Source organism: Mya arenaria, chromosome 8 (assembly GCF_026914265.1).
Source record: "Mya arenaria isolate MELC-2E11 chromosome 8, ASM2691426v1".
NCBI lineage: Eukaryota > Metazoa > Mollusca > Bivalvia > Myida > Myidae > Mya > Mya arenaria.
The window spans coordinates 42,694,257-42,720,803 of record NC_069129.1 but is presented as its reverse complement, the minus strand read 5'-3'; the positions used below and the strand labels follow the sequence as shown (position 1 = coordinate 42,720,803).

Sequence of the window (26,547 nt, the reverse complement as noted above, 5' to 3'; positions counted from 1 at the left end):
TATCCCCAACCCTTAGGTTATGACTGGCACTTATCGATGACAGTTTGGTGCGACTCAAATATTTTTGGATTCGATATTTAAAGCTGCACTCTCATAGATTGAACGTTTTGACAACTTGTTTATTTTTTGTCTTGGAACGAGCCAATTTTTGCGAAATTCCATGGAAATCACTTTAAGAAGACTGCTTACAAAAAATAGATCGCAGATTTTTATATCTAAGTTTAAAAATTGATGTTTTATGGATTTTTCTTAAACCGTTAGTAACTGTTTAAGCCATAAACATTCATTTACGAACGGAAATATGAAAATCTACGATCTGATATTTTGTCAGCAATCTCATATCATTGGTTTGCAGATATATACGCCAAATTTTGCTCTCTGCAAGGCAAAAAAAAATGTTGTTAAAATGGTAAATTTATGAGAGTGAAGCTTTAATGCCTGTGAACAGAATTGTTGTTGGCTTTTAAAAAATAACGCTTTTCGCGCCTACAGCCTTTCAACGCTTTTAGCGATTTCATTTACTTAACAAAAAACCCTATAGCATTGAGTTGATTGTGGAGCACCGTGGATTGGAGTTAATGCGGCGATAGGATAGAACGCAATTTTAACATTCCAATTTGAAAACACTTCTAATAATGGATTGAGCGACTATTGGGTGTCATGATCCCGATGCAGATTATGATAGAATTTGTTACAAATGTTGTATTCGGTCAGGGAATATTACCGGCTACTGTTGCCTACTTATGTGCAATTTATTGCCGTCATTTGTACACTCCCGATAAGACAATTGGCGACAATGAAATCGTTCTGCTCTTAATGTAAGAAAACATAAGGTTCACATAGAAATGCGGTATGAGTTCAGTGTTAAAGGCCACACAATGTTACAAAAAGCCACGAAATGTTGTGGAAAGCCACGAAATGTTGCGGAAAGCCACGAAATGTTACGAAAAGCCACGAACTGTTGCGGAAAGCCACGAACTGTAGCGGAAAGCGGTAAAAACTCACTAAAGCTGTTTATTTTATTTTTTATCTCAGTAATCACATGATAGTATCACACACCAATAAACAATGGATTTACATTCTCAACTCTTTTAATCACAATATTTTAATGAATACAGTCGTACAGTAGAAATAATTTTGTCCATTGTTTTTGAAGTTACCACCATCAAATATGATCACAAATATGCGTTTCACAAATTTCCATTCAACATGACCATACCTGGCGGACATTTCGTTGTTATTTTATTGAGGGTAAATGTTTGTTATCCGATCGCAACTATTTCATTTTTCATTGCATGAAATGTCTATAGTCCCGTATTTGTTATATTGCAGTTCTCTAGAAGTTACGACTTCAACATCAAATATGATCTTAAATATGCATTCACACATTTCGGTGAACATGACAATGCCCTATGTACGTTTTATGGCTTACTGAAAGTTAAAACTTCGAAACCTTTATCATTTTTTATCAAATGACAATACCCGCATATTTGTTTTATTTCAGTTTTCTGGAAGTTACGACTTCAACTTCGGATTATACGATCTCATAGTCCTTCCCCAGTACGGAGGAGATGCCTCAAGGTTCATTCCACCGTACCAACCATCTGGTGAAGTCCAGGTAGTAAAAGCGCATAAGATTTGTGTACATATAAACAAATAAACTATATCAATGGAGTTTTTAATTATTCGGTACGCTCATGTTTTTTGGCACCAGATCCATCCATGTTCTGAAAACACTTATATTTATTTTATTTTACTCTGATACCTAAATTGCACAAAACAAAAATAAAGAATGAAAAACAAAATAAACATGGTTGTAGTGTGGAGCGAATCCACGCTGGTACAGTCAAGTTTTTTTCTTTAGAAGAACAATACTTTTCCAACTCGCTGATAGGGACTCGTACTAGACTGATGGATATTGAAACCTTTATTAAAACATAGGCAGCAACCCGATGTTTTCCAAGACGCCCATGTATCATATTAATCATATTTGTTGGTCACTTAACATTGATTTTGTTTTCAGATATTTGCGAAAGTGTACGAGGCCCACACAAACACGGAGCAAAACGAGACAGCAATGTATACAGTGTATGCGAAAGACTTCAAAGCGACCCCCGTGGATCCGATACCGCTTCTCTTTGACGGCGCAACGGCGTACTCATTTGAGGTATTTTAATCACTCACTCGCAAATTGATTATGCACCAGTCAATTGTAAACACGCCCAACCCCACTAAGGTCCGGGGAATAGCGGGGACTTTGACTCGGCCCAGCCAAGTCCGGGTAAAATCCCAGTTCTGTGGAGACGAACTGATGGTAGAATCCCCGCAAAATGCCCCCGCACCCAGGGCCCAAAGGTAAGGCCCATGTCTCCGCTATACTTGGTGCGAAGACAAAACCACCACATCCACCCGGCAACAGGAAGGTGAAAACACGGCCCATTTTCCCGGCCATTCCCGGTATACCCCCGGATCTTGGGGCCGTGCATACAATTGACTTATGCATTAGTTCTTCAAAGTGTTGACGTTCACAATGAAAGAGCACGTCCCTAAAACCAGCACCCTAATGATCATTTAATTTGTTTCACTGATTCGGCAATTATTCACATTCAACAAATGCATAAGAAAATCAAGTATCTTTCATCCAATTTCAGGGAAAATGAAAACAAAAAATCACATTTTTTTATCTTTGCTTCTCCAAAATTAAGTATTTCGAACACGCTTTGCACTTTTGTATTTTTAACATTGGTAAGTTTATAGAACAAAAAAGATTTGATACATGTAAATTGTTCCTTATTTTTTAGCTTGAACTGACCGACCCTAGAGGAAACGCGTTGAAGGAGACAAATTGGTCACAATATACAATTTCGTACTCGGTAAACTACAGACGTACAGTCAGTAGTGTTGCGGTCACGGGTCAACGACAGCTTATTACCATAGACGATGCGGACGTGAATAACATTCAGGTATATTTTGAGAGTACCTTTAATATGTCGTAATTTTATCTGACTCTCGGTGTCACAGTTGGGCCAATTTCCTGTGTGTTCATTTCTTGGCTCATGGCCATTTAGAGTCCATTTTCATAATTAAACAGCCAAAACTGCACAGCAGGATACTCAGATTGGAGATCTGATAAGGCAGTTAGGCAATATGATTAAAATCAGAGGTTGTGTAAAAATACACGTTTTTTTTTTTTTTTTTTTTTTTTTTTTTTTGGCGGGGGACTTTTATAGAAGGCTTAAACTAGGTCTTTAACACGAATTTTGTTATTAGACCTTCAAAAGATGAATGACGTGTTCTTGTTCAAAATCAATACAAACACATACATAACAAACATAATTTTTGAGTGATAAACTACATTTAACTACTTAGTAAATAATGCGTTAATGGAAAATATTAAAAACCGATATTAATTAACATGATTGTAACCGTATATTTAATAGCTGAAAATGCAAGATATATTAAATGATTGGTGAGTGCTAAAATATATACTGCGATTTACTTTCGTCTCATATTGTAGAAATACCGTGTTCTGTGAACATTTTTCTAAAATTATACTCGGTATCCTTTGTAAAAAAAAATTGTTTTCGACATTTCCTCATCATTTTGGGAAATTTATACAATAATGTTAATTGTGGTTAATCTTATTTGGGAGTAAGAGTGCATGTTAAATGATATCTATGCAATCTTTCAAGTTCAATTTGTACGTAATATTTCTAAGTAATGCATTATTTTCTCTCCTTACAAATGATACCAAATTAACACGTGGTCACCAGACACCCAACGTTCCCTTAATTGAACAACGGAGACCTTATAATCCGATTTAAATGTTCTTGAATCTTTTTCGGGATTACGCCCACGTAAGTCGGTACGAAAACGGAAATGACAATCTGACACATCCTGTTTTGAAAATGTCGTCTGCCCTTTGTTATGTTATGCATTTTTAAGAAGTGTATGTATAAATAGATTCGTATATGGCTTATTCCATCCATAATTTGTACGTGATATGCTGGCCAAGAGAGATATCTGCATAGGATATTGAATAAGTTGGATTTTGAAACAAAGTTTTATTAGTTTTATTAATCAAGGCTCAGTAAATTGAGCATCTGACAAAACAATGCAATACACAATATGAACAAAACAACATGTTTTAAACAAAATGATAATGATAAAGGGTAAGGTGGAATATACAATATTTTTACAAAAAATCAAAGGTGGAGGAGGAATAATATTATGATTATAAAATTACAAAATGGAAACAAGGAACACTGGCATAAATAGTATTTAAAAACATATCTTTTTTACAGGATAAAGATAATCTTAAGAATGTTAATTTATTTGTAATATTAACAAGGACAAGTTTGGTACACAACGATGGGAGAAGAGAGTGAGAGAAGAAAGTTTGGTACACAACGATGGGAGAAGGGAGGGAGAGAAGAAAGTTTGGTACACAACGATGGGAGAAGGGAGGGAGAGGAGAAAGTTTGGTACACAACAATGGGAGAAGGGAAGGAGAGAAGAAAGTTGGGTACACAACAATGGGAGAAGGAAGGGGGAGAAGAAAGCTTGGTTCACAACGATGGGAGAAGGGAGGGAGAGAAGAAAGTTTGAACCACAACAATGGGAGAAGGGAAGGAGAGAAGAAAGTTGTATACACAACAATGGGAGAAGGAAGGGGGAGAAGAAAGTTGGGTACACACCAATGGGAGAAGAGAGGGAGAGAAGAAAGTTTGGTACACAACGATGGGAGAAGGGAGGGAGAGAAGAAAGTTTGGTACACAACAATGGGAGAAGGGAAGGAGAGAAGAAAGTTGGGTACACAACAATGGGAGAAGGATGGGGGAGAAGAAAGTAGCGAACACAACAATGGGAGAATGAAGGGAGAGAAGAAAATTGAGTAAACAACAATGGGAGAATGTAGGAGGAGAAGAAAGTTGGGTACACAACAATGGGAGAAGGAAGGGGGAGAAGAAAGTTGGGTACACACCAATGCGAGAAGGAAGGGAGAGAAGAAAGTTGGGTACACACCAATGGGAGAAGGAAGTGGGAGAAGAAAGTTGGGTACACACCAATGGGAGAAGGAAGGGAGAGAAGAAAGTTGGGTAAACAACAGTGGGAGAAGGAAGGGAGAGAAGAAAATAGGGTACACAAAAATGGGAGAAGGAAGGAGGAGAAGAAAGTTGGTAACACAACAATTGGAGAAGGAGGGGGGAGAAGAAAGTTGGGTACACAACAATGGGAGAAAAAAGGGGGAAAAGAAAGTTTGGTACACAACAATTGGAGAAGGAAGGGAGAGAAGAAAGTTGAGTACACAACAATGGGAGAAGGAAGGGAGAGAACAAAGTAGGTTACACAACAATTGGAGAAGGAACGGAAAGAAGAAAATTGAGTACAAAACAATGGGAGAAGGAAGGGGAAGAAGAACATTGTGTACACAACAATGGGAGAAGGAAGGGGGAAAAGAAAGTTGGGTACACAGCAATGGGAGAAGGAAGGGAGAGAAGTAAATTGAGAACACAACAATGGGAGAAGGAAGGGGGAGTAGAAAGTGGGTACACAACAATGGGAGAAGGAATTGGGACAAGAAAATTTGGTACACAACAATGGAAAAAGGAAGGGAGAGAAGAAAGTTCGGTACACAACAATGGGAGAAGGAATTGGGACAAGAAAATTGGGTACACAACAATGGGAGAAGGAAGGGGGAGAAGAAAGTTGGGTACACAACAATTGGAGAAGGAAGCGGGAGAAGAAAGTTGAGTACACAACAATGGGAGAAGAGAGTGAGAGAAGAGAGTTCGAAACACAACAAAGGGAGAAGAGAGTGAGAGAAGAGAGTTCGAAACACAACAAAGGGAGAAGGAAGGGAGACGAGAGAGTTGGGGAAACAACAATGGGAGAAGGAAGGGAGAGAATAGAGTTGGGTACACAACAATGGGAGAAGGAAGGGAGAGAAGAGAGAAGAAAGTTGGGTACACAACAATGGGAGAAGAGAGTGAGAGAAGAGAGTTGGGTACACAACAATGGGAGAAGGAAGGGAGAGAAGAGAGAAGAAAGTTGGGAACACAACAATGGGAGAGGAGAGTGAGAGAAGAGAGTTCGGAACACAACAATTAGAGAAGAGAGTGAGAGAAGAGAGTGAGAGAAGAGAGTTCGGAACACAACAATGGGAGAAAAGAGTGAAAGAAGAGAATTTGGAACACACCAATGGGAGAAAAAAGTGAGAGAAGAGAGTTTGGACCACACCAATGGCAGAAGAGAGTTAGAGAAGAGAGTTTGGACCACACCAATGGGAGAGGAGAGTGAGAGAAGAGAGTTTGGACCACAACATTGGGAGAAGAGAATGTGAGAAGAGAGTTTGGACCACAACAATGGGAGAAGAATTGGAAAGAAGAGTGTTGGGTACACAACAATTGGAGAAGGAACAGAGAGAAGAAAGTTGGGTACACAACAATGGGAGAAGGATTGGGGAGAAGAAAGTAGCGTACACAACAATGGGAGAAGGAAGGGAGAGAAGAAAATTGAGTAAACAACGATGGGAGAAGGGAGGGAGAGAAGAAAGTTGGGTACACAACAATGGGAGAAGGAAGGGGGAGAAGAAAGTTGGGTACACACCAATGGGAGAAGGGAGGGAGAGAAGAAAGTTTGGTACACAACGATGGGAGAAGGGAGGGAGAGAAGAAAGTTTGGTACACAACAATGGGAGAAGGGAAGGAGAGAAGAGAGTTTGGACCACAACAATGGGATAAGGATTGGAATGAAGAGTGTTGGGCACACAACAATGGGAGAAGAGAGTGAGAGAAGAGAGTTTGAACCACAACAATGGGAGAAGGAAGGGAGAGAAGATCGTTGGGTACACAACAATGGAAGAAGAGAATGTGAGAAGAGAGTTTGAACCACAACAATGGGAGAAGGAGGGGAGAGAAGAACGTTGGGTACACAACAATGGAAGAAGAGAATGTGAGAAGAGAGTTTGAACCACAACAATGGGAGAAGGAGGGGAGAGAAGAACGTTGGGTACACAACAATGGGAGAAGAGAGTAAGAAAAGAGAGTTTGGACCACAACAATTAGAGAATAGAGTGAGAGAAGAGATTTGTGTACACATCAATGGAGAAGGAAGGAGAAGTAGAAAAAATGGTACACAACAATAGGAGAAGAGGCGAGAAGAAGTTTGGGCACACACCAATGGGAGAAGAGAGGGAGAGAAAAAAATACGGTATACACTAATGGGAGAAAGGTACAATTAAGATAGTCAAAAGCGTTCCGAAATCTTTATGCTTTTCTTATTATTAGTAAAGATTTTGGCCTGGCATTGTCGTTGAGGTTCACCATCTTTTTTAATTTATTACAGGTGTGGTATGTCAGAGGACGCGAGGAGAGCATCAAAGCCGACGTGGTTCCAGTCAAGTACTACAGCGGCTCGAAAACAACCCTTTCGGTTTCCATGGTCGAGTCTTCTAATCAGGTAGGAGTATTTTCTATCTCTTCCTCAAGAAAATAGTCGATGTATTGTGAGCCGTCTTGGCGAAGGCGGAGTTCAAAACTTTAACCTTTGCTATAGCTTAAAAAGTTATGTAGAACCCTGTTGATCATAATTTAGGTATTATTCTGCTATAAATGAATGCATAAAGAAGGGAAAAACGAAATATGAGACAGAAGTAGAATCATATGGTCACCAAAATAGATATCAGTGAAATAGATTTGCAAAATTGTCATGTTGATATATATATTCGTTTATTTATTTCGGTATTATTTTTCTTTTCAATAGATCAACATTGTTCATGTGTGTTTTATTATCTTGTTCGCTTAGTTTTAGTGATATAATGAAGAAAACTACAACGACATTTACTGTAAAGGTTAAATAGTGTTACATACAAGAACAAATGGTTTGATGTAGCCACGTCGAATTACCATGCATTTATTTTGTATAAGAACGTACTGAAAATCTTGTAGTTCTTAAGGGGTCTACAAGAAATTATGTAAACTACCCACTAACTTGACCAGCCACTAGTTATATATACCGCCTCTCCTGATTGAAATAAATAACAGCTGACTGCTGATTTGCTGAAATAAATATATTGGTAAACTTGAGAAATGCTTCCTTCTAATTAGACAAAATGAAATGAATAACAGCTGACTGCTGATTTGCTGAAATAAATATATTGGTAAACTTGAGAAATGTTTCCTTCTAATTAGACAAAATGAAATGAATAACAGCTGACTGCTGATTTGCTGAAATTAATATATTGGTAAATTTGAGAAATGCTTCCTTCTAATTAGACAAAATGAAATGCTGACCACTTACTTTGTTCAGAGTGTTTAATAATCATATTGGCTCTTTTTTATTTTAGTGATATGACTTAGAAAAGATCAAAGGCGTTTAAATTGTAAGTTTAGACACTCACACGCCTTCATCAACTATTTATAAAAAGTTTTTTTCTTTGGACACAATCATAATATTAAATATATTTTTCGTTTCCTTTGAGGGAATCGGTATATTTTTTTCTTCTGCCTCCTTCAACATTTAGACATAAAACACCGTGCTATACGTACGAACATAATTACAGAAAAAAGGAATCCTACCCATCCGGGAACCTTAAATTAATTATCCTCGAGAAAACTTGCAGCTGCGCCATAAGGCATGGGCGGTATTTATTGCATTTGAAGCATACGTGAGTGTTCAACAACAAAAGATTGAGTATACGAAGCAGACTTTCGCCATTGTATGAACTATTTGATATACAGGATAGAATTACAGTATAAACATAGAGTTAATGTCTGATGATGGTTGTAAATCTTGTTTTATGGACTATAGAAAGTGATAAACAGCGAAGCCGCCAGTCTAAAGTGACCGATATCGTGATTAAACTTTGGCTGTGAACAGAACAGAACAGAACATTATTTTATTTAATGTATACCGACAAAGTACATAGTCATAGAAAATGATATTGAATTTATTTGTAAAAAATAGATAAGTTAATGTTTCTCCGGTAAGTCATACTTTTGGTAACGGACTTATATCAAAGGGACTTAACTGTAGCTTATATACATTTTGCTTATTTCTCGAAGGTAAATAATGTCATCACCGTGCATAAAATTATTTCTAAGCGTAGGTGAAAAAATGTTCCTTTTTTATTCATAATAAAGTTAATAATACATATCAGATAACTTCAATGTCGATATGTTAATATGAATAATTTGACATTCATGAAAACAGTATATGCAAAATATAAAATATGAGGCTGAGCTGATATAAACTAATCGCTTATGTAATGGACGTTGTATATTTAAAGGCCTAGTTTAAGCCTTCTGTAAGTGACCCCATCGCCCCCCCCCCAATCTGTGTTCAGTAAACTAACCTCTGTGTATTGATTTTAAATCTACTTGCCTTGATCCCTTATATCAGATCTCCGATCTGAGTATTTTGTTGTGCAGTTTGGGAGGTTTTATCATAGAAATGGACCCTAAATGGCCCTGAGCCAATAAACGAATACACAGGAAATTGGCCCCTACTGTGCCACCAGTGCAATTAGCAGAAGATGCACAGCATTATCATATGGGGATTATCATGCCAAACATTCCTTAAACTAGACTTATAAGAGATTTTTTTATATATGTGGATTATTTAAATACAGTATGTTTGTTTTCTAACCTTTCTAGCAGTTCTATAAACATACACATGCTTAGTTCGACAAAAAAATCTTAATGTATTTCCTTCTGATATCATTATAACAAGGCCATAGACATGTAAATATAAAATGAATTCATCTTCTAAATCATTGGTATTACAAAAAGTACAATAACGATCTTTTCTAGAAATGTTGTAATTTGCATATCTTCCGGTGTTTGACGGCAAGAACGACCACTTTTTTATCTAACAAGTTTGATCAACCGACTATACATTTTTTCTTATAAGTGGTTTAAGAAAGGGTTTGATCCCGTCATAGGATGACGTATTCGCCCATCCAAGACTCTAATAAGTATCTTCCATGACCGAGAGTATAAGATAGTTCATCCCAACCAGAGCAATGAGTGTGTAGTGGAAACGAGGTTTACCGACAATGATAAGAAGTACCCGTATGGAACTACTTTTTATTGTCATCACGCAATTATCTCCCTTGTTGAAGACCGACTTCTGTAGCACCATGGAAACCTTGTCTTGTGGTAACATTTAAATCCAAAAAAATCATTTCTCGCTTAAAATGGCACAACAAATAGTTCACGCTGCATTCAAGAAATAATGCTACCCAATTCCCAGAACTATTTAAAGAATAATTTAACTACTGATGATTTGCACGTTTTGAATCAATGCGCGCATATCTATGACAACCACGAAATATCACATATCTATGCGTGAGTTATTCTTACAACGCACAAAAGAGTGCCATCGAAAAAATCCATTTCAACTTTATTTTGTTTAACTGAGGTGAAGAGAAATACATATATTTTCAATGAAGGGTATGATGACCCCTCGGGAAACAACATATGCTGAAGACAGGGTAAGAAGAGACCGGGGGGAGTAAACATATATTCAATACGGGGAAGAGTCCGGGACTCCATTTCTCGAAAGTTATTACGCATAATCAGCTTTTATAATAAGTAACTTATTTCTTTAAGCCATTTTTTTAACTTGTGTGTATCGAATCCTTGGAGCATGTATTCAAAAAGCATGTTAAAGATGCACTCTAGCAGACTGAAGGTTTTGACAACTTTTTTTTTATTTTTGGTCTTGGAACGAGCCATCTTTGCAAACAATCCATGGAAACAAACTATATAAGACTGCTGACAAAAAAAAAGATCGCAGATTCTTATATTCAAGTTCAAAAATTGATGTTTTATGCATTTTTCTTAAACCGTTAGTCATAAAAAATGAATTTGCGAACGGAAATATGAAAATCTACGATCTGATCTTTTGTCGGCAATCTTATATCATTGGTTGCAGATGTTAACGCAAAATTTGCTCTTCCCAAAACAAATAAAAAAATAATTTAAAAATGGTATTATACCTGTGAGAGTGCATCTATAAGTCATTACCTAACTTGAGTAGATTTCTTAAAATGTTAATATTCAAATTTAAATAAAATAGTATTAAATAAAGAAATGTAAAAGTGTTTTGAACATTGAAGTATGCTTTATACAATAAGGTCAATCAAAATGATGTATATCAGAGATAATAAGTATTTATATCATAGGACAAGTATTTAGTTAGATACGTAAAAAAGGAATGTGCCTTATCACATGTATAATAAACATAAATTTTAACTAACATAATAATGCATTTATGGAAATTTACTGATTACAAGATTGAAACCGTGTATTTGATAGCAGAAAATGCAAAAAACATAAATGATTGGTGAGTGCTATAACATTTACTGTGATCTACCATGCTCTCATAAGGTAGAAATACCGTGTTTTCTGGACCTTTCTTTCAAATTGAACTCTTTATCCTTCATAAGAACAATTGTTTTCTACATTTATTTATTCTTTTTGGTATATTAAAACAATTGGATTAATTGTGATTTCATTTGGGGGTAGAAGCGCATCTTTAAGTTAAGAAGAAATGACTTAACATTCTTTATCTATACCAGCCCATGTGATATATAAATTCGAAAAAATGACTTGAAATCAAAAATTATTCCTATTTTCGATCGTTTTTTCTTTGATATTAAAAAGAAAGAAAATCACGTTCAACTGAAATCGTCTTAACCTGTGTCTGATGTTCTAAGAACTACTTTTTCCAGATATCATTTAATGTAGCAATATTGGGTTTGTAAAGGAATAGGATTTCAAATAAAATAATAGAAATGACAATACAAAGAAAACATGATATTTATTGTGATTATAAAACGTGTATTTCGTAAATTATTATATTTCGAGGATCAAGTTGCCATGGTAACTAAGGTCTATGCTCAGAATATGTTAGATAGAAGTAGTTCTTGTAGTTTTAAGACACAAATTAACTTTAAAACGATCTTTGTCTGAAATAGATAAGCAATTTGGTTAACGTTTTAAAAAAACCCACACATACACAGGGTCATGAGAATAGATAGGATCGGTCGAGTTAGGGATACAAACAATGTTCTGGACGGTTCACTGGGATTTACTGGGGTTTGATGGGGTTTAAAGTGGTGTATGTGTACGTAACCTCAAATTTGTCGCCATAATTTATGTATAACTGATTGCAAAGAAAAACTATGAAAATATTATATAAATCAATCAATAAATAATAATATTTTGTTATCGAACTTGCGTATCAAAGAGAATCAATCGAATTTGAGAGTCTGCGAACTAAAAACTGTTTTTAGATCCTGCCTATCGCGTACGACCACACATGTCAATTTATAAAATAAATTATATATTTTCTATTTGAGGCCTTGACACTTTCATAAAAACGGATGACTTTATGACAAAAGTGTGCTAAACGAAATTGTCAACAAAAAAAACCCCGCAATAATCAACTTGTCGCTGATTTCTAGTTTAAACAGTGCCTTAACTTCCATCCCAATCTTAGGATTGCCTAAACATTCACAGCTTTATTCGTTCTTAATCATTTCTTCAACTTGTTCTTTCAAATTCGATCGTGATTTGAATACGAATTTTAATTTCTTTGAAAAGCGTTCAATAGAAGTGAGACTTTCTGAAAATGAAATCATTCATTCTTGCCGTTTGTATTGGCATTTTCAAACTTGACTTCTAAGATTGATTGATTTCAAATTAGATAGAAGGCGCATTGTGTCTATATCAAGCAGGAATTCTCTGGATTAAAGTGACACTCGTAAACAGAAGCAATACATACACATGTATAACAAACATAAATGTTGAGTGATTAACCTTTAACTACTTACTAAATAATGCATTTATGGAAAATATTAATTACTGATAACAAGATTGTATTAAAAAGCTGAAAAAGCAAAAAAATATTAAATCATTTGAATACCGTGTTTTCTGCACCTTTCTTTCAAATTAAACTCGGTATCCATCATAAGAATCATTGTTTATGACATTTATTAATCCTTTTTGGTAAATTAAAGCAATTGCTTAATTGTGGTATAACCGAAATACAAAACAAAAGGTGTGAAACCGAAAACAGTCAAAATAAAGTGAATTACCATGAACTTCGAGATAACAGAGTTCGTGATAGCGAGTTTTTACCGTATATTGCTTGTCACGTGATATTACGTCACTCTACCCTATGTTCTCAGATTGCCGGATATTATTCGTGTGTCATTGCGTGCACTGTTAGAATGTATGTTTTACAAAAGAACACATGACAGTAATATGAGAATGTATAAATATGTAAATGCATACCGGTATGGAAACGGATCTAGGAAGGGCCTTATTATCTATCGTCTCGTTCTTAGAAATATTCTAAAATAATTGCTTGTACTTATTTCTTTTTCAACATGAACATATATCTTCCTTTTAAAACATATTTTAAGACGTAATGTTATATGGGGTCTAGTGCATTACAATATCTCGTTGCTTAGATTGGAGAAGTCTTATACAAAACGAAGAAAAGGAAAAGAAAGGCAACTTGTATTTCGTCCTATTGCCGGAGGTCTTTGGACACGGAATTGTTATTCCATTTTGTTAGCACTTAATTGGCAGAACATTTATATAAATGTCTTGTAGGCTAGGATTAAGTATTTGCGCCTAGAATTCTTCACCTTAAAAAGGTATTTGCTAGAAGTAGATCTTCGAGGGTACCTGTGTATTTATTCTAAAACAGAAGTCAGTTAATATATACACGTATTAAATATTATTAAGTCATCGTTGAATGTTCAGTTGAAATCGCACTTAAACATAACACGGGCTTAATATGTTAACGCTCTAAAATATACAAAGCTATATATGGCATCACACAAAAATATAGATAGCGTAACACAAGGCATAAGAAGCATTAAACATAAGAAGAGCCACATAACAAAACACAAAACTCATAACAAGAGCTGTACATATGCCATATGACTTCATATGGTATCGCACTTAAACAGAACACGAGCTACATATGGTATCGCACTTAAACAGGACACGGGCTACATATGAAATCGCACTAAAACATAATAAGGGCTACATACGGCAACGCACTAAAACATAACAAGGCTACATACGGTATCGAACTTAAACATAACTAGGGCTACATTCGGCATCGCACTTAAACATAACACGGGCTATATGTGGCAGCGCAATTAAACACAACACGGGCTATATATGGCAGCGCACTTAAACATAACACGGGCTTCATACGACATCGCACTTAAACATAACACAGGCTACATACGGTATCGCACTTAAACATAATACAGGCTACATACGGTATCGCAATTAAACATAACACGGGTTACATACGGCATCGCACTTAGATATAACACAGGCTACATACGGCATCGCACTTAAACATAACACGGGTTACATACGGCATCGCACTTAAACATAACATGGGCTACATACGGCATCGCACTTACACATATACAGGCTACATACGGCATCGCACTTAAACATAACACGGGCTACATACGGCATCGCACTTAAACATAACACAGACTACATACGGTATCGCAATTAAACATAACACGGGTTACATACGGCATCGCACTTAGATATAACACAGGCTACATACGGCATCGCACTTAAACATACCACGGGCTACATACGGCATCGCACTTACACATATACAGGCTACATACGGCATCGCACAAAACATAAGAAGGGCTTCATATGGCATGGAACAAACACATAACACGATCATTTTATCGCAGCGCACAAGCATACGACTAGGCTAAGTCATTCAAATCATGAAATTAGTTTGTAGTACTGTAACAAGATTGCCAGAACATTAACGGCGATACTTCAACGCAAATGCGAAAATCACGAAAGAAAGCTTTGGCAACTATATTGATGTGCCTGTTGATTATATTAGCATGTGTTTGTGGTTGCTCAAGCACTTTAGGTCTTGAATGTGGAAATGGATCCAGACCTGTTGACGCAATAAAGCATTGAAAAAACAGTGGTGAAGAAATAAACAGCCACAACCCCTTAATGCAATGCAAAACACGACATCAACTCAAATACGAAAGACATCAGCGCATTCAGTGCAAGTTCAAAATGAATGTAATTTTACGCCAAACTTTAGATGCGATTGTTTTAGACACGCTACTGTTTAAGCGTAATTGTCGATTAAACGTTTGATGAAATTAAAGAAATCTAATCAGCACGCTACGTATTGATCAATTGTAAACAACATGCTTTAACTATTAAACCATTGCTATATGACGTTCAAATAAGAGATATGTTTTGCATGAACATGAAAATACTTTTTTCTCAAAAAAACGCATTAGGGCCGCTTTTAAAGCTGCAATACCACAGATTTACCATTTTTACAACTTTTTTTATTTTTTGTCTCGTAAATAACTGCAAACCAATAATTAGATATAGACTGCTGTCAAAAGATCAGATCGCTGATTTTCATATTTCCGTTCGAAAATTAATGTTTTATGGCTTAAACCGTTTAAGAAAAATGCATAAAACATCAATTTTCGAAGGTAAATATAAAAATCTGTGATCTATTTTTTGTCAGCAATCTTATATAACTGGTTTTCATGGATTTTCGCAAAAATTGGCTCGTTCCAAGACAAAAAAAGTTGTCAAAATGCTCAATCTGTGAGAGTGCAGCTTTAAAAAAAATAACGCCGCTAGGTTTGATTTTTACGAATATCTCTTCGAATGAGTGTCATACGTTGCTTTTTGGTGTTTGTTTAAACAATAACATTTTGACAATCCTTTGCTGACACAGAATCTTCAAGGTTCCTTAAATCAATAATTTCTTGCTTCAAGAATGTAATATAATCTTGCCGGTTTTATTGCAAATTCTAAATACATCTTCAGCGCACAATGTCACGATTCCATTTGAAGAGCATTTGAAAAAAACATATATGAGCTCATTAAAACGACGAATTTCAGAACCGATGTAAAGGGACTAGACACCAGATGATACCATTTCATGATTGTCACAAAATATATCAAATTTATATCGTTTTGTATAATCTTTCTTACAGGTATATCACAACGCCTACGATAAATTTGTCTTTCGTAGTTTTTGCGTAGTTTTCCAATTTAAAATTTACTGGGTTTGTCTACCACGTAAATCCAAGTAAATTTAAAAATAGAGTCGGTATAATGTATCTGTACTAATCACGTGACTTTCACATGCTAAAAATACACACTTTAAACTGGGAAACCATTATGCGCTATTTTTAAACTGATAAACTATGCTGAGACATCGACAAAAGTTTATTTTAATCATGTATAATGAAGAATTATTGGCATCATAACAGTTCGGTTTGATAATTCTAGGCTTGTTTTAAGGATATAAAGTATTTGCCGATTTGGGGACCATCGGGTGTCTAGTCCCTTCAAGCATAAATGTATTGGATCTGTTAAATGGCAGTTGAAGAAAGAATAAAACACAGAGCAATACACGTTCTGTAGTTACCTCAAATGGCTTTGATACTAGGTTTGTTCATTCGGCAAAGCGAAACTAAACAATGAAACTATAAAAAATCTAAGTATTAGGTTAAATGAATACTATCTGATCTAAATACATCGTTTAAGTGAATACTTTCTGATCTAAATACATCGTTGTTTTTTATTTTAATGGCGAAGTAATTTCTGAAATAACTCGAAGGCGTAGAATTACACATGGCGTTGGTGTTGTATTTTTCTTATTTGTGCTTCTGAACAGATGCCATTCCAGTGTTAATGGTGTTTACTAGGTGATGACCTTGGTAATTAAAGAGACACAATATTTGCAAAATTCTTATAATTCTAATAATTTTTATTTTTATCAGCTTTACTGTTATGATAAAAACATATGATTTATGAACAGTTAAACAATGATTGTTTTTTATTAATAGCATCGTGGCCACGAATTCCCTAGTTAAAAAGGTCGAAATGTCAGTAATCTTCTTTATCTAAATCATATGCTTTTATCGTAACAGTCAAATGAGTTGAAATACATACTTTTGGCATCAAGATATATCCCGCCTTCGACATGAACGAGGCAACGCCATTGCTCCAGGAGTGGTCACGCGGTGACCAGATTTTTTCCGTTTTGGTTCACTAAATTTATATGGTTTCAATTGCCCCACATATCCCTCAACGGGTCACCTACTTACCCCGTACTTTATAGTATCCGTTTGTGACCCGATATGGGAAATTCGAAACACAGACAATCATATATCAATTGCCCCGCATATCCCACAACGGGTCACCTACTTACCCCGTACTTTATAGTATCCGTTTGTGACCCGATATGGGAAATTCGAAACACAGACAATCATATATCAATTGCCCCGCATATCCCCTTTCGGGTCACCTACTGACCCCGTAACTTATAGTTTCCGTTTGTGACTCGAAATGGGAAATACGAAACACAGAAAACCATGTATACACTTTTAATTGCCCGGCATATCCCATATCGGGTCACCTACTAACTCCGCAACTTATAGTTTCCGTTTGTGACTCGAAATGGGAAATACGAAATACAGAAAACCATGTATACACTTTTAATTGCCCGGCATATCCCATGTCGGGTCACCTACTAACTCCGCAACTTATAGTTTATGTTTTCTACTTTTGTCATACAACAGCCATTGACTTTTACTGCTATCTCTTTAAATGTGATGTAATACCGTATAGGGCTATAAGACACTGTCTCAACAACGGCTTTGACTGACAAAGTGCACGTAGAGCTCTTAAAACTGCTCTTCCAGTGCTCTCGATGGTTACATGTAAGGAACCTAGTTCCGAAGAAATAATTCTTTGCATTCGGAACTCCTCGGCCATTTTTATCGAAAACAACCTCGGATGTATAGATGGACGGTTTACATACTCAGAAATCGGTATATTTAAGTCCGCTGCAAGAAGATCGCGTAGTAATTCATTTTAGCAGTTAAACTAAATGACTTAACTCTTGCGGATCTTAATTATGTTTGCAATAATACACTTCATTGTCAATCAATTTAAACTTAGATCAATAAATACAAGCTAACACTACATTTAATTAATGATATAATTCCTTTTTTACGAACTACTTTACTTTACATATGAACCGGCATACAACCGAGGTTTGTGTTTGATAAAAATGACCGAGGAGCTCCGAATGGATTCTTTTGAAACATCAAATATAGAAGGGTGCGGAACAATGATTGAGTCTAATGATATAACAAGGAGGAAAGTACAACACTGTCAATGCCTCCTAACTCTGGCTAAGGCAGTTAACTAGCGGATTGACAGAAACACGGCTGCGAAACAGGCTCTCATTGGCTCTTTTTTATACATAGCTCCTAAAAGAGCTGGAGCCACTGTTTCGCAGCCATGAGAAAGCCACCAAGGACATGAAGTGATCAATGGTTTGTCATATTTTATGCAACACGATGTAGAGAAGAAACCAAATTCCGAAGATATAATCCTTTCTAAACACCAAATATATCAGAGTACGAACACACTAATTGGATCTAATGATAAACGAAAAGAGAAGTGGAACAATTTCAACGTCCCCTTAACATCGGCTTAAGCCGCCAGCGGATTTTCAGAAAGCCGCCAAGGGACACGAAGTGATCAATGGTTTGTCATATTTTATGCAACAAGATGTGAACCAAGAACCATTTAGTTCCGAAGATATACTTAAGCCGCCGAGCGTCATGAAGTGATCATTGTCTTGCATGATTAACATTCAACAATATGTTGGACGTAAACTCTTGAGGGGTACACGTGGCGTTCAAAGAAATAATAATATATGAACAATAGGCATATAGAAAACGCACGAATATTAACGATGACTGGTGGGTCCTAAAATATTTACAGTGATCAACTATCGTCTCATTAGATAGAAATACCGTCTTTTCAAATTAAACATGCTATCCTTCATAATGTTTAGAACAAAATAATTGTATAACTGTGGTACACCTTATTTGGATGTAAGAGTGCATCTTTTAGACATATTGCAGATTTTCATATTTCCGTTCGAAAATTAATGTTTTATGGCGAACGGTTTAAGAAAAATGGATAAAACATCAATTTTTGAGCTTAAATATAAAAAATCTGCGATCTATTTTAATTTTTTTTGTCAGCAGTCTTATATCACTGGTTTACATGCATTTTCGAAAAACAATGGCCCGTTCCAAGACAAAAAATAGTTGTCAAAACGTTCAATCTTTGAGGTTGCAGCTTTTTAATATGTCAACGATTGTCCTTTTTTCATTTTAATATATTGGGAGATTTGAGCAAATTTTAGAATACGACCTACATTCTAAGCAATTGGAATTTCAGACAGGCAATCATTAAGTACTACACTTTATCATTAAGACTTTCTAATTTCGCGGGTGTTTTAAGATCCGCCTACTGCCACTCTCCCGGTACACACACTCTGCGACAGATTTGAATGTAAAATGACTTAAAATGTAGGTTCTATTCTAAATATTCAATGGGTCTTGCACAAAACGAAAACTGATCTTGCATAAAAGCAATTGATTACAGTCTTCATTTTTATGGAAATGTTCCTTAAAGCAAAATCTCTAAAAATGTTCGACCACGCGTAATTTCATTGTTTGACAGACACGTGCATGTCTGTATTCACTGCCAGCTTATTGTTTTAGTAAAGTTGCCGCACGGCAAAAAAGTGAGATATCTATTAACCGTACACTGTGAGTGGTCTTTATTGTACACTAGCGTCTTTGAAAATCAATACGTTTCAACCAAATTTGAATAAAGTTTGATAAAAATATTCTGATGGGAACTGTGCCATAATTGTTGCCAAGAAATTAATTAATACAGTCTTAAATGCCTTATCATATTATCAGATTCTAATCGAAGTCAACTATTGACGTCTTGTTTTTTTCCCAGCGAAAAGGTTCCCACTGGAATTCGTAATTATTCCGGACTATATATATTTGAAATTGTAGACAAAAGTATCTTCGATTAAACACAATTTGCAACATTTCCCCTCAAATTCGAAATGTTAAAAAAAATCACAGCTCGCTGAAACGATCCTTTTCGCCCTTAGCAACATGTCCATTTTCTGCAGCAACCAGTCCTGTATGTAAACCAGGAACTTAAAACCTAGAGCTGAACACTGTTGATGACAAATAAGAAATTGCGGAAGACAAACATCCAAACCATGCTTTAGGCATTTTTGATCTAACCTTTCAAAAATGCTAGCAAGATTTGCGAATAACATTTATTATCTTCCTGAAGGCTACTTGAAGCTCCTAACACAAGCGAAAATAAGAAAATGCAGTCTTATTGATACCTCATATCAGATGCAAAAAGTTGGTATTCCTTCTTAAATATTATCTGATTCTCTCATTTCCGTGTTTTCTCGGAGTTCACTCAGAGGCGGTAATCACGTGATACATTGTTTTGATACCAAGCATTATAAAATGGCAGCGCCCAGTGAGACGGTATGTATTTTTGTTAAGTTTCTCTCAATAATTAAACAATTAAATTTCGTAACATCGACCATGTTCCAGCACCCAATTTTCCCCGTTATTTGGTACCTTTATTTTGTTAGACAGTTCTGTAGTTTATTTGGAATGCGTGTCACAAGTTTTCAATCGAGGCGAAATGTGCACTCCTTCGCCGGACGTACTTCCTCAGTTTCGACTTCGTTTTTCCCATGATCTGAAAAAGACATTTGTGTTATATTTACAATTGTGAAAAGTAAAATACCACTTATACATTGTCGGAAACTTTAGTTTCAACATTTTTTAATCGCTTAATTGCCCGGTGCCAAGTCTATTTCACCGTTTTACCTGACTTCTATATAATCGTAAAATTAAGGAAATGACCATCCAAAAACTCCATTTTAACCACTTCAAAGGTTAATCAACATTCGTCGCAATGTGATAAATAGTCAATATTTACATTTAGGGATTTTGCTTGCTATCATGCCCTACTGCATGTATACAAATATATATTTACACTTTTAAGTATTATAATTGTTTATGGTTATCATAACTATGGGCGGAGAATCGGGTTATACAATTTTTAAATAACCTTTACTTCGATACAAAATAACGAATGCCCGGACTGTTCAATAGAATTCTTATTTATACTAAAAAAATATTAGAATAGACATTAGAATTGATATACAACCTGTATAGTACTATGCTGCAGAAGTAGTATTCATTTTCAGCTGTTCAACGACTAGTTTATCAGCCTGAAAAACAAATTCAAAACACGTTTAAGATTACGTAGTGCTTGGTTCGAACAATATTTCTTAAGTGCTAGGTTCTAAAAATGATTGTAACATTATTTCGGAAACATACGTACGTTGCTGTGGAAACAAAACTTAGGGCATACCGATAGGTGTTCATGCAATGTTTTTAAATAGCTCTGTAAACGAAATTGCGTATATTAAGGACAACATTTAAAAATAAATGACAGTTCATGCTTGGTTCTAAGATTTCCAAAGCACATTTCGCCTCGATTGAAAACTTGTGACACATATTCCAAATAAACTATAGAACTGTCTAACAAAATTAAGGTACCAAATAACGGGGAAAATTGGGCGCTGGAACATAGTCGATGTTACGAAATTTAATTGTTTAATTATTGAGAGAAACTTAACAAAATACATACCGTCTCACTGGGCGCTGCCATTTTTTAATGCTTGGTATCAAAACAATGTTTCACGTGATTACCGCCTCTATCACTGTCTCCTATATTTTTGTAACAGCTAATGGGATGCTTCAGTATAACTGACACATAATATATCATCTCTTAATACCACAATCATTTGTCTGCAAAGTATTGATATTAAACATTACTCACCATTAATAATTCTATAAAAAAAAAAAATTTCTTCCCTAACAATCGACCAGTTAGCATTGAAATTGAAAGTTTGAATACTTCTAAGGAAAATCTTATATTTGGATGGGATTTTTTTATCGTAATAACCAATATACATGTCGCCATTTTAATATTCGGCCACATCGGTCTATTATTGCCTGGTAAATAAATGTTCTGTTCTGTTCTGTTCTGTTCTATTCATATTTAACAGTGAAATATGAGACTGAAAAAAAATCCAATTGGAATTGTTTATACATATTTTGGATTGAAAACTCCGACAAAAAACAGCAACTTAGTTTAACACTAAAATAACGCGCTGGTGAAGTAATATTCTATATATAGCTCAATTTTCAACGGATTTACTTACTCTGGTTGGAACTAAACATTTTCTGCAATATATTAATCATTCCTGATTATTACTTTTCTATCAAAATGGATCTGTCTTTTAAACTTCCGATTGCGAGTCTATATTATGTTTTATACACGCAACATTCCATTTTCAATATCTGGGCAATATCAAACAAATTATATATTTACGTCATTCGCTGTATGGGTGAGGTTTATATTACCCCGTTTATATGACCAACATTTGCCCACTGGGAGTATTTACCCCGAGGTAATTTTGGACGTTATTATATCAGTGTGTGTATACCACGTGATAAATTGCGTCGTAAATGCTTCGTCGAATGAATGGTTTAAACAAAGATAACTTTATTTATAATACCATTTCTTCACCATTTTATAGGAACCATTTAGCAGTGTAACGCCGCATAACAGCCCCGCCTTCTGTCTTTTACTAGAGTTTGATTTATAGTTTAGTTTCTAAAAACACTTCGACAAACCTTTTCACAAAAACACCGCCTGATGGAAAATTGTCAAACCATTATTTTGTAAACAGAATTGTTTGAGGAAAGTAATCACCTAATTAAACTCCGGTATTTCAACGAAAGCGGGGCTCTAAAAGCGGCATAGACTGCCCTTTGTTTCATTTAAGATGGTAAAGAAAATGAAAAGTTATCTTTGTTTTAAGTTATTCGAAGAAAAGTGCCTTCCGACGTAGCATTTATGACGTATTTTATCACGTGGTATACAGGCACTGTAAATGGCAATTGGAAACATGAATATTTCTTTATAAAATACGAATAATTTGCGTTTAAAGCATACATAAATCATTATTATTATGCTTGACTTGCGATATAAATGTTTCGATTAAATGCATTTTTTTACATGCTAACAAAATGCGTCGACCGTACGGAATGTTTTCGTGTTACTTTGTAAGACAAAATAATACATATTTAGTAGTTAATGTAGTAGAATATGTAGATAAAACCCTCTGTTGTACTGTGTCCTTCCTTCAGTTATTGTAAGACGTTTTTAGATATTCATATTTGCTTAACTGTTTAATTCTCAAACAGAAAAGGATGATTGCACTCATCGAAATACCCACGGTTTTAAAACAGGTTTTGCGTCAATAGTATGTGAAAAACAACATCACGGGAGCAAAAATTGCCCCCGAGGGCAAATCTCGTCATATAAACGAGGTATATCATTAAATGGAGTTAGTCACTGTGGGAATTCGTATGTTATTGCGTTGCAGAATTTTGAGATAATTTGACATGGTTGTCACATCGTATTAGGGCTTTCAGTTTCTAGGCGTATCATTTAAATGTTAAATCTCTGTTAAAAAGTATTTGAAAAAGATATCTTCAGTCTGGTAAACGTGCACTTATAAGCTTTATTTTATTGATCTAAAGCTCATTATCATATGATAGGGCTTTTAGTGGCGTACCGTCTCGTTTTAATCGTAAAAAAATATAAATCAATGTACACGCGTTGGCTCGAACTGAATGTAAATAAGCATTCTCGTTTGGCTCGAACTGGATGTAAAAAAGCATTCTCGTTTGGCTAGAACTGGATGTAAATAAGCATTCCCGTTTGTCTCGAACTGGATGTAAATAAGCATTCCCGTTGGTCTCGAACTGAATGTAAATAAGCATTCCCGTTTGTCTCGAACTGGATGTAAATAAGCATTCCCGTTTGTCTCGAACTGGATGTAAATAAGCATTCTCGTTTGGCTCGAACTTCCCGATGATCGAGATATTTTCGCCGGTTCATTGTAGTTGGCGCCAACTGGGTTCGACTGTTTATCCAAAAACGTACTTTATGACATATCCATCAATATGCATCGTACTGTTTCTATATATAATGGATATTTCTTATTTGATTATGGGGCTAAATTTCGTGAAGATACGTTTGAGGTTCACGAAAATCGAAATGTTTTAAAATACGTCGAGGTCACTCGATCGTGTTTGTTCGAAAACCTTGATTCGTCAATAAGTGGGACTTCACACTCCAGTTTTCCATCGTGTGTATATTTTCCGAAATTACGATCTCAGGATTCGAGTGCGAACTACTTTTTTTGTGACAAGATATATAGAACTGAAAAGAAATAGAGTTTTTCTCGTCCTAACCATCCGTTATACTTTGATAATATGTAAAACAGCATTTTGTTAAGGATATTGGTCAGGGTTTTAGATAGTGCGACTTCATGGTATGATGGTAGGGCTGTCTTTTTACGTTGCAATAGAACGACAGTCGACAAATACCACTATATAATATAATTTTCTGATTTTTTAAATCTGAGAAAAACGTTAATAAAACCTAAATTTTATGTCACACCAAGTTATGTTAAATTCATGAACCTCTTAACAAGAACGAATGAAAATGATTTTAGGAAACTATCAATATTTGTTAAACACATTTTAAAATCGTTTACCACTAAGTGTTAAAAACTCTTCATTATGTAACGTATATCACTCGTTTATTTGGCGTATTAAATTGGGGGAATTCTCCCATGCTACATACCTTAAATGTACATCCTCTTCCGGAGAATTTTGATAATTGGCATAATGTTGATTTTTCTGTTTTAAAATGATTAAACTTGACATAATTTTGATTCTGATTATTAAAAATTGTAATTCTATTTGTAATTAGAAACTCAGTGTATCATTCCTTTCAGACAACTTTAAACTCATTGTATTCTTTGTTTTCATATATTTATTCACTTTGTGCCTGCAGAAAGCCTCGTTATGATTAGCACTTATAATATCCTCAGGTTTGTAAACTCTGTTTGCATTGAGTGTATGAATACACTTTGAAACTTTAACACCGTCTGATTGGCTCATCGATTTTGATTTAGAATTAATTTTCTTTAAACACTTAAACATTTTCACAAAAACGCCACCTGACGGAGCACTTTCAACACATTATTTTAGAAACAGGTCTGTCGAGGTGCTGGGGGAACTAATCACCTAATCAATTTCCGGTAATAAAACGAAGGCGGAGCTCTTTAAGCGGAAGAGTGCCTTTTGTTTTATTTAAAATGGTGAAGAAAATGAAAAGTTGTTTTTGTTTTAAGTCTTTATGCGAAGCAAAACGTTGCCTTCCGACGTACCCTTTATGACGTAATTTATCACGTGGTGTGCACACATTGTAACGCCGTCCTTAAGACCTAAGTACCGCAATTCCAAATCAGTTATTATGTCTCCCCCTCTCTGGGGGAGACATATTGTTTTTGCCCTGTCCGTCAGTCCGGTAGTCCGGTAGTCCGGTAGTCCGGTAGTCCGTCAGTCCGTCCGTACGTCACACTTCGTTTCCGATCGATAACTGGAAAGCCGCATGACCTAGGATCACCAAACTTGGTAGGGAGGTTGGTCATGAGGTGTAGAAGATCCCTATTGTTTTTGGGGTCACTAGGTCAAAGGTCAAGGTCGCGGCGACCCCCAATGTAAAAAACATTTCCGCTCAATATCTGGACAATGGTTTGACCTAGGTTCACCAAACTTGGTAGGGAGGTTGGTCATGAGGTGTAGAGGATCCCTATTGTTTTTGGGGTCACTAGGTCAAAGGTCAAGGTCGCGGCGACCCCCAATGTAAAAAACATTTCCGCTCAATATCTTGAGAATGGTTTGACCTAGGTTCACCAAACTTGGTAGGGAGGTTGGTCGTGAGGTGTAGAGGATCCCTATTGTTTTTGGGGTCACTAGGTCAAAGGTCAAGGTCGCGGCGACCCCCCAATGTAAAAAACATTTCCGCTCAATATCTTGAGAATGGTTTGACCTAGGTTCACCAAACTTGGTAGGGAGGTTGGTCGTGAGGTGTAGAGGATCCCTATTGTTTTTGGGGTCACTAGGTCAAAGGTCAAGGTCGCGGCGACCCCCAATGTAAAAAACATTTCCGCTCAATATCTTGAGAATGGTTTGACCTAGGTTCACCAAACTTGGTAGGGAGGTTGGTCGTGAGGTGTAGAGGATCCCTATTGTTTTTGGGGTCACTAGGTCAAAGGTCAAGGTCGCGGCGACCCCCAACGTAAAAAACATTTCCGCTCAATATCTTGAGAATGGTTTGACCTAGGTTCACCAAACTTGGTAGGGAGGTTGGTCGTGAGGTGTAGAGGATCCCTATTGTTTTTGGGGTCACTAGGTCAAAGGTCAAGGTCGCGGCGACCCCCAATATAAAAAACATTTCTGCTCAAAATCTTGAGAACGGTTTGACCTAGGTTCACCAAACTTGGTAGGGAGGTTGGTCATGAGGTGTAGAAGATCCCTATTGTTTTTGGGGTCACTAGGTCAAAGGTCAAGGTCGCGGCGACCCCCAATGTAAAAAACATTTCCGCTCAATATCTTGAGAATGGTTTGACCTA

General features: G+C 36.0%; 1 protein-coding gene across 4 annotated transcripts in view; it reads left to right on the top strand.

The window, feature by feature from the left end:
- LOC128242140 (pregnancy zone protein-like) overlaps nt 1–26,547 on the top strand; it is a 364,302-nt gene that overhangs the window by 67,398 nt on the left and 270,357 nt on the right. For all 4 annotated transcript variants that reach the window (XM_052959201.1, XM_052959199.1, XM_052959197.1 and 1 more), the window contains exons 12-15: nt 1,505–1,618; nt 2,024–2,167; nt 2,802–2,963; nt 7,348–7,461. In XM_052959201.1, coding sequence (XP_052815161.1) covers nt 1,505–1,618; nt 2,024–2,167; nt 2,802–2,963; nt 7,348–7,461 — 534 coding nt within the window. The remainder of the gene's footprint in view (nt 1–1,504; nt 1,619–2,023; nt 2,168–2,801; nt 2,964–7,347; nt 7,462–26,547) is intronic.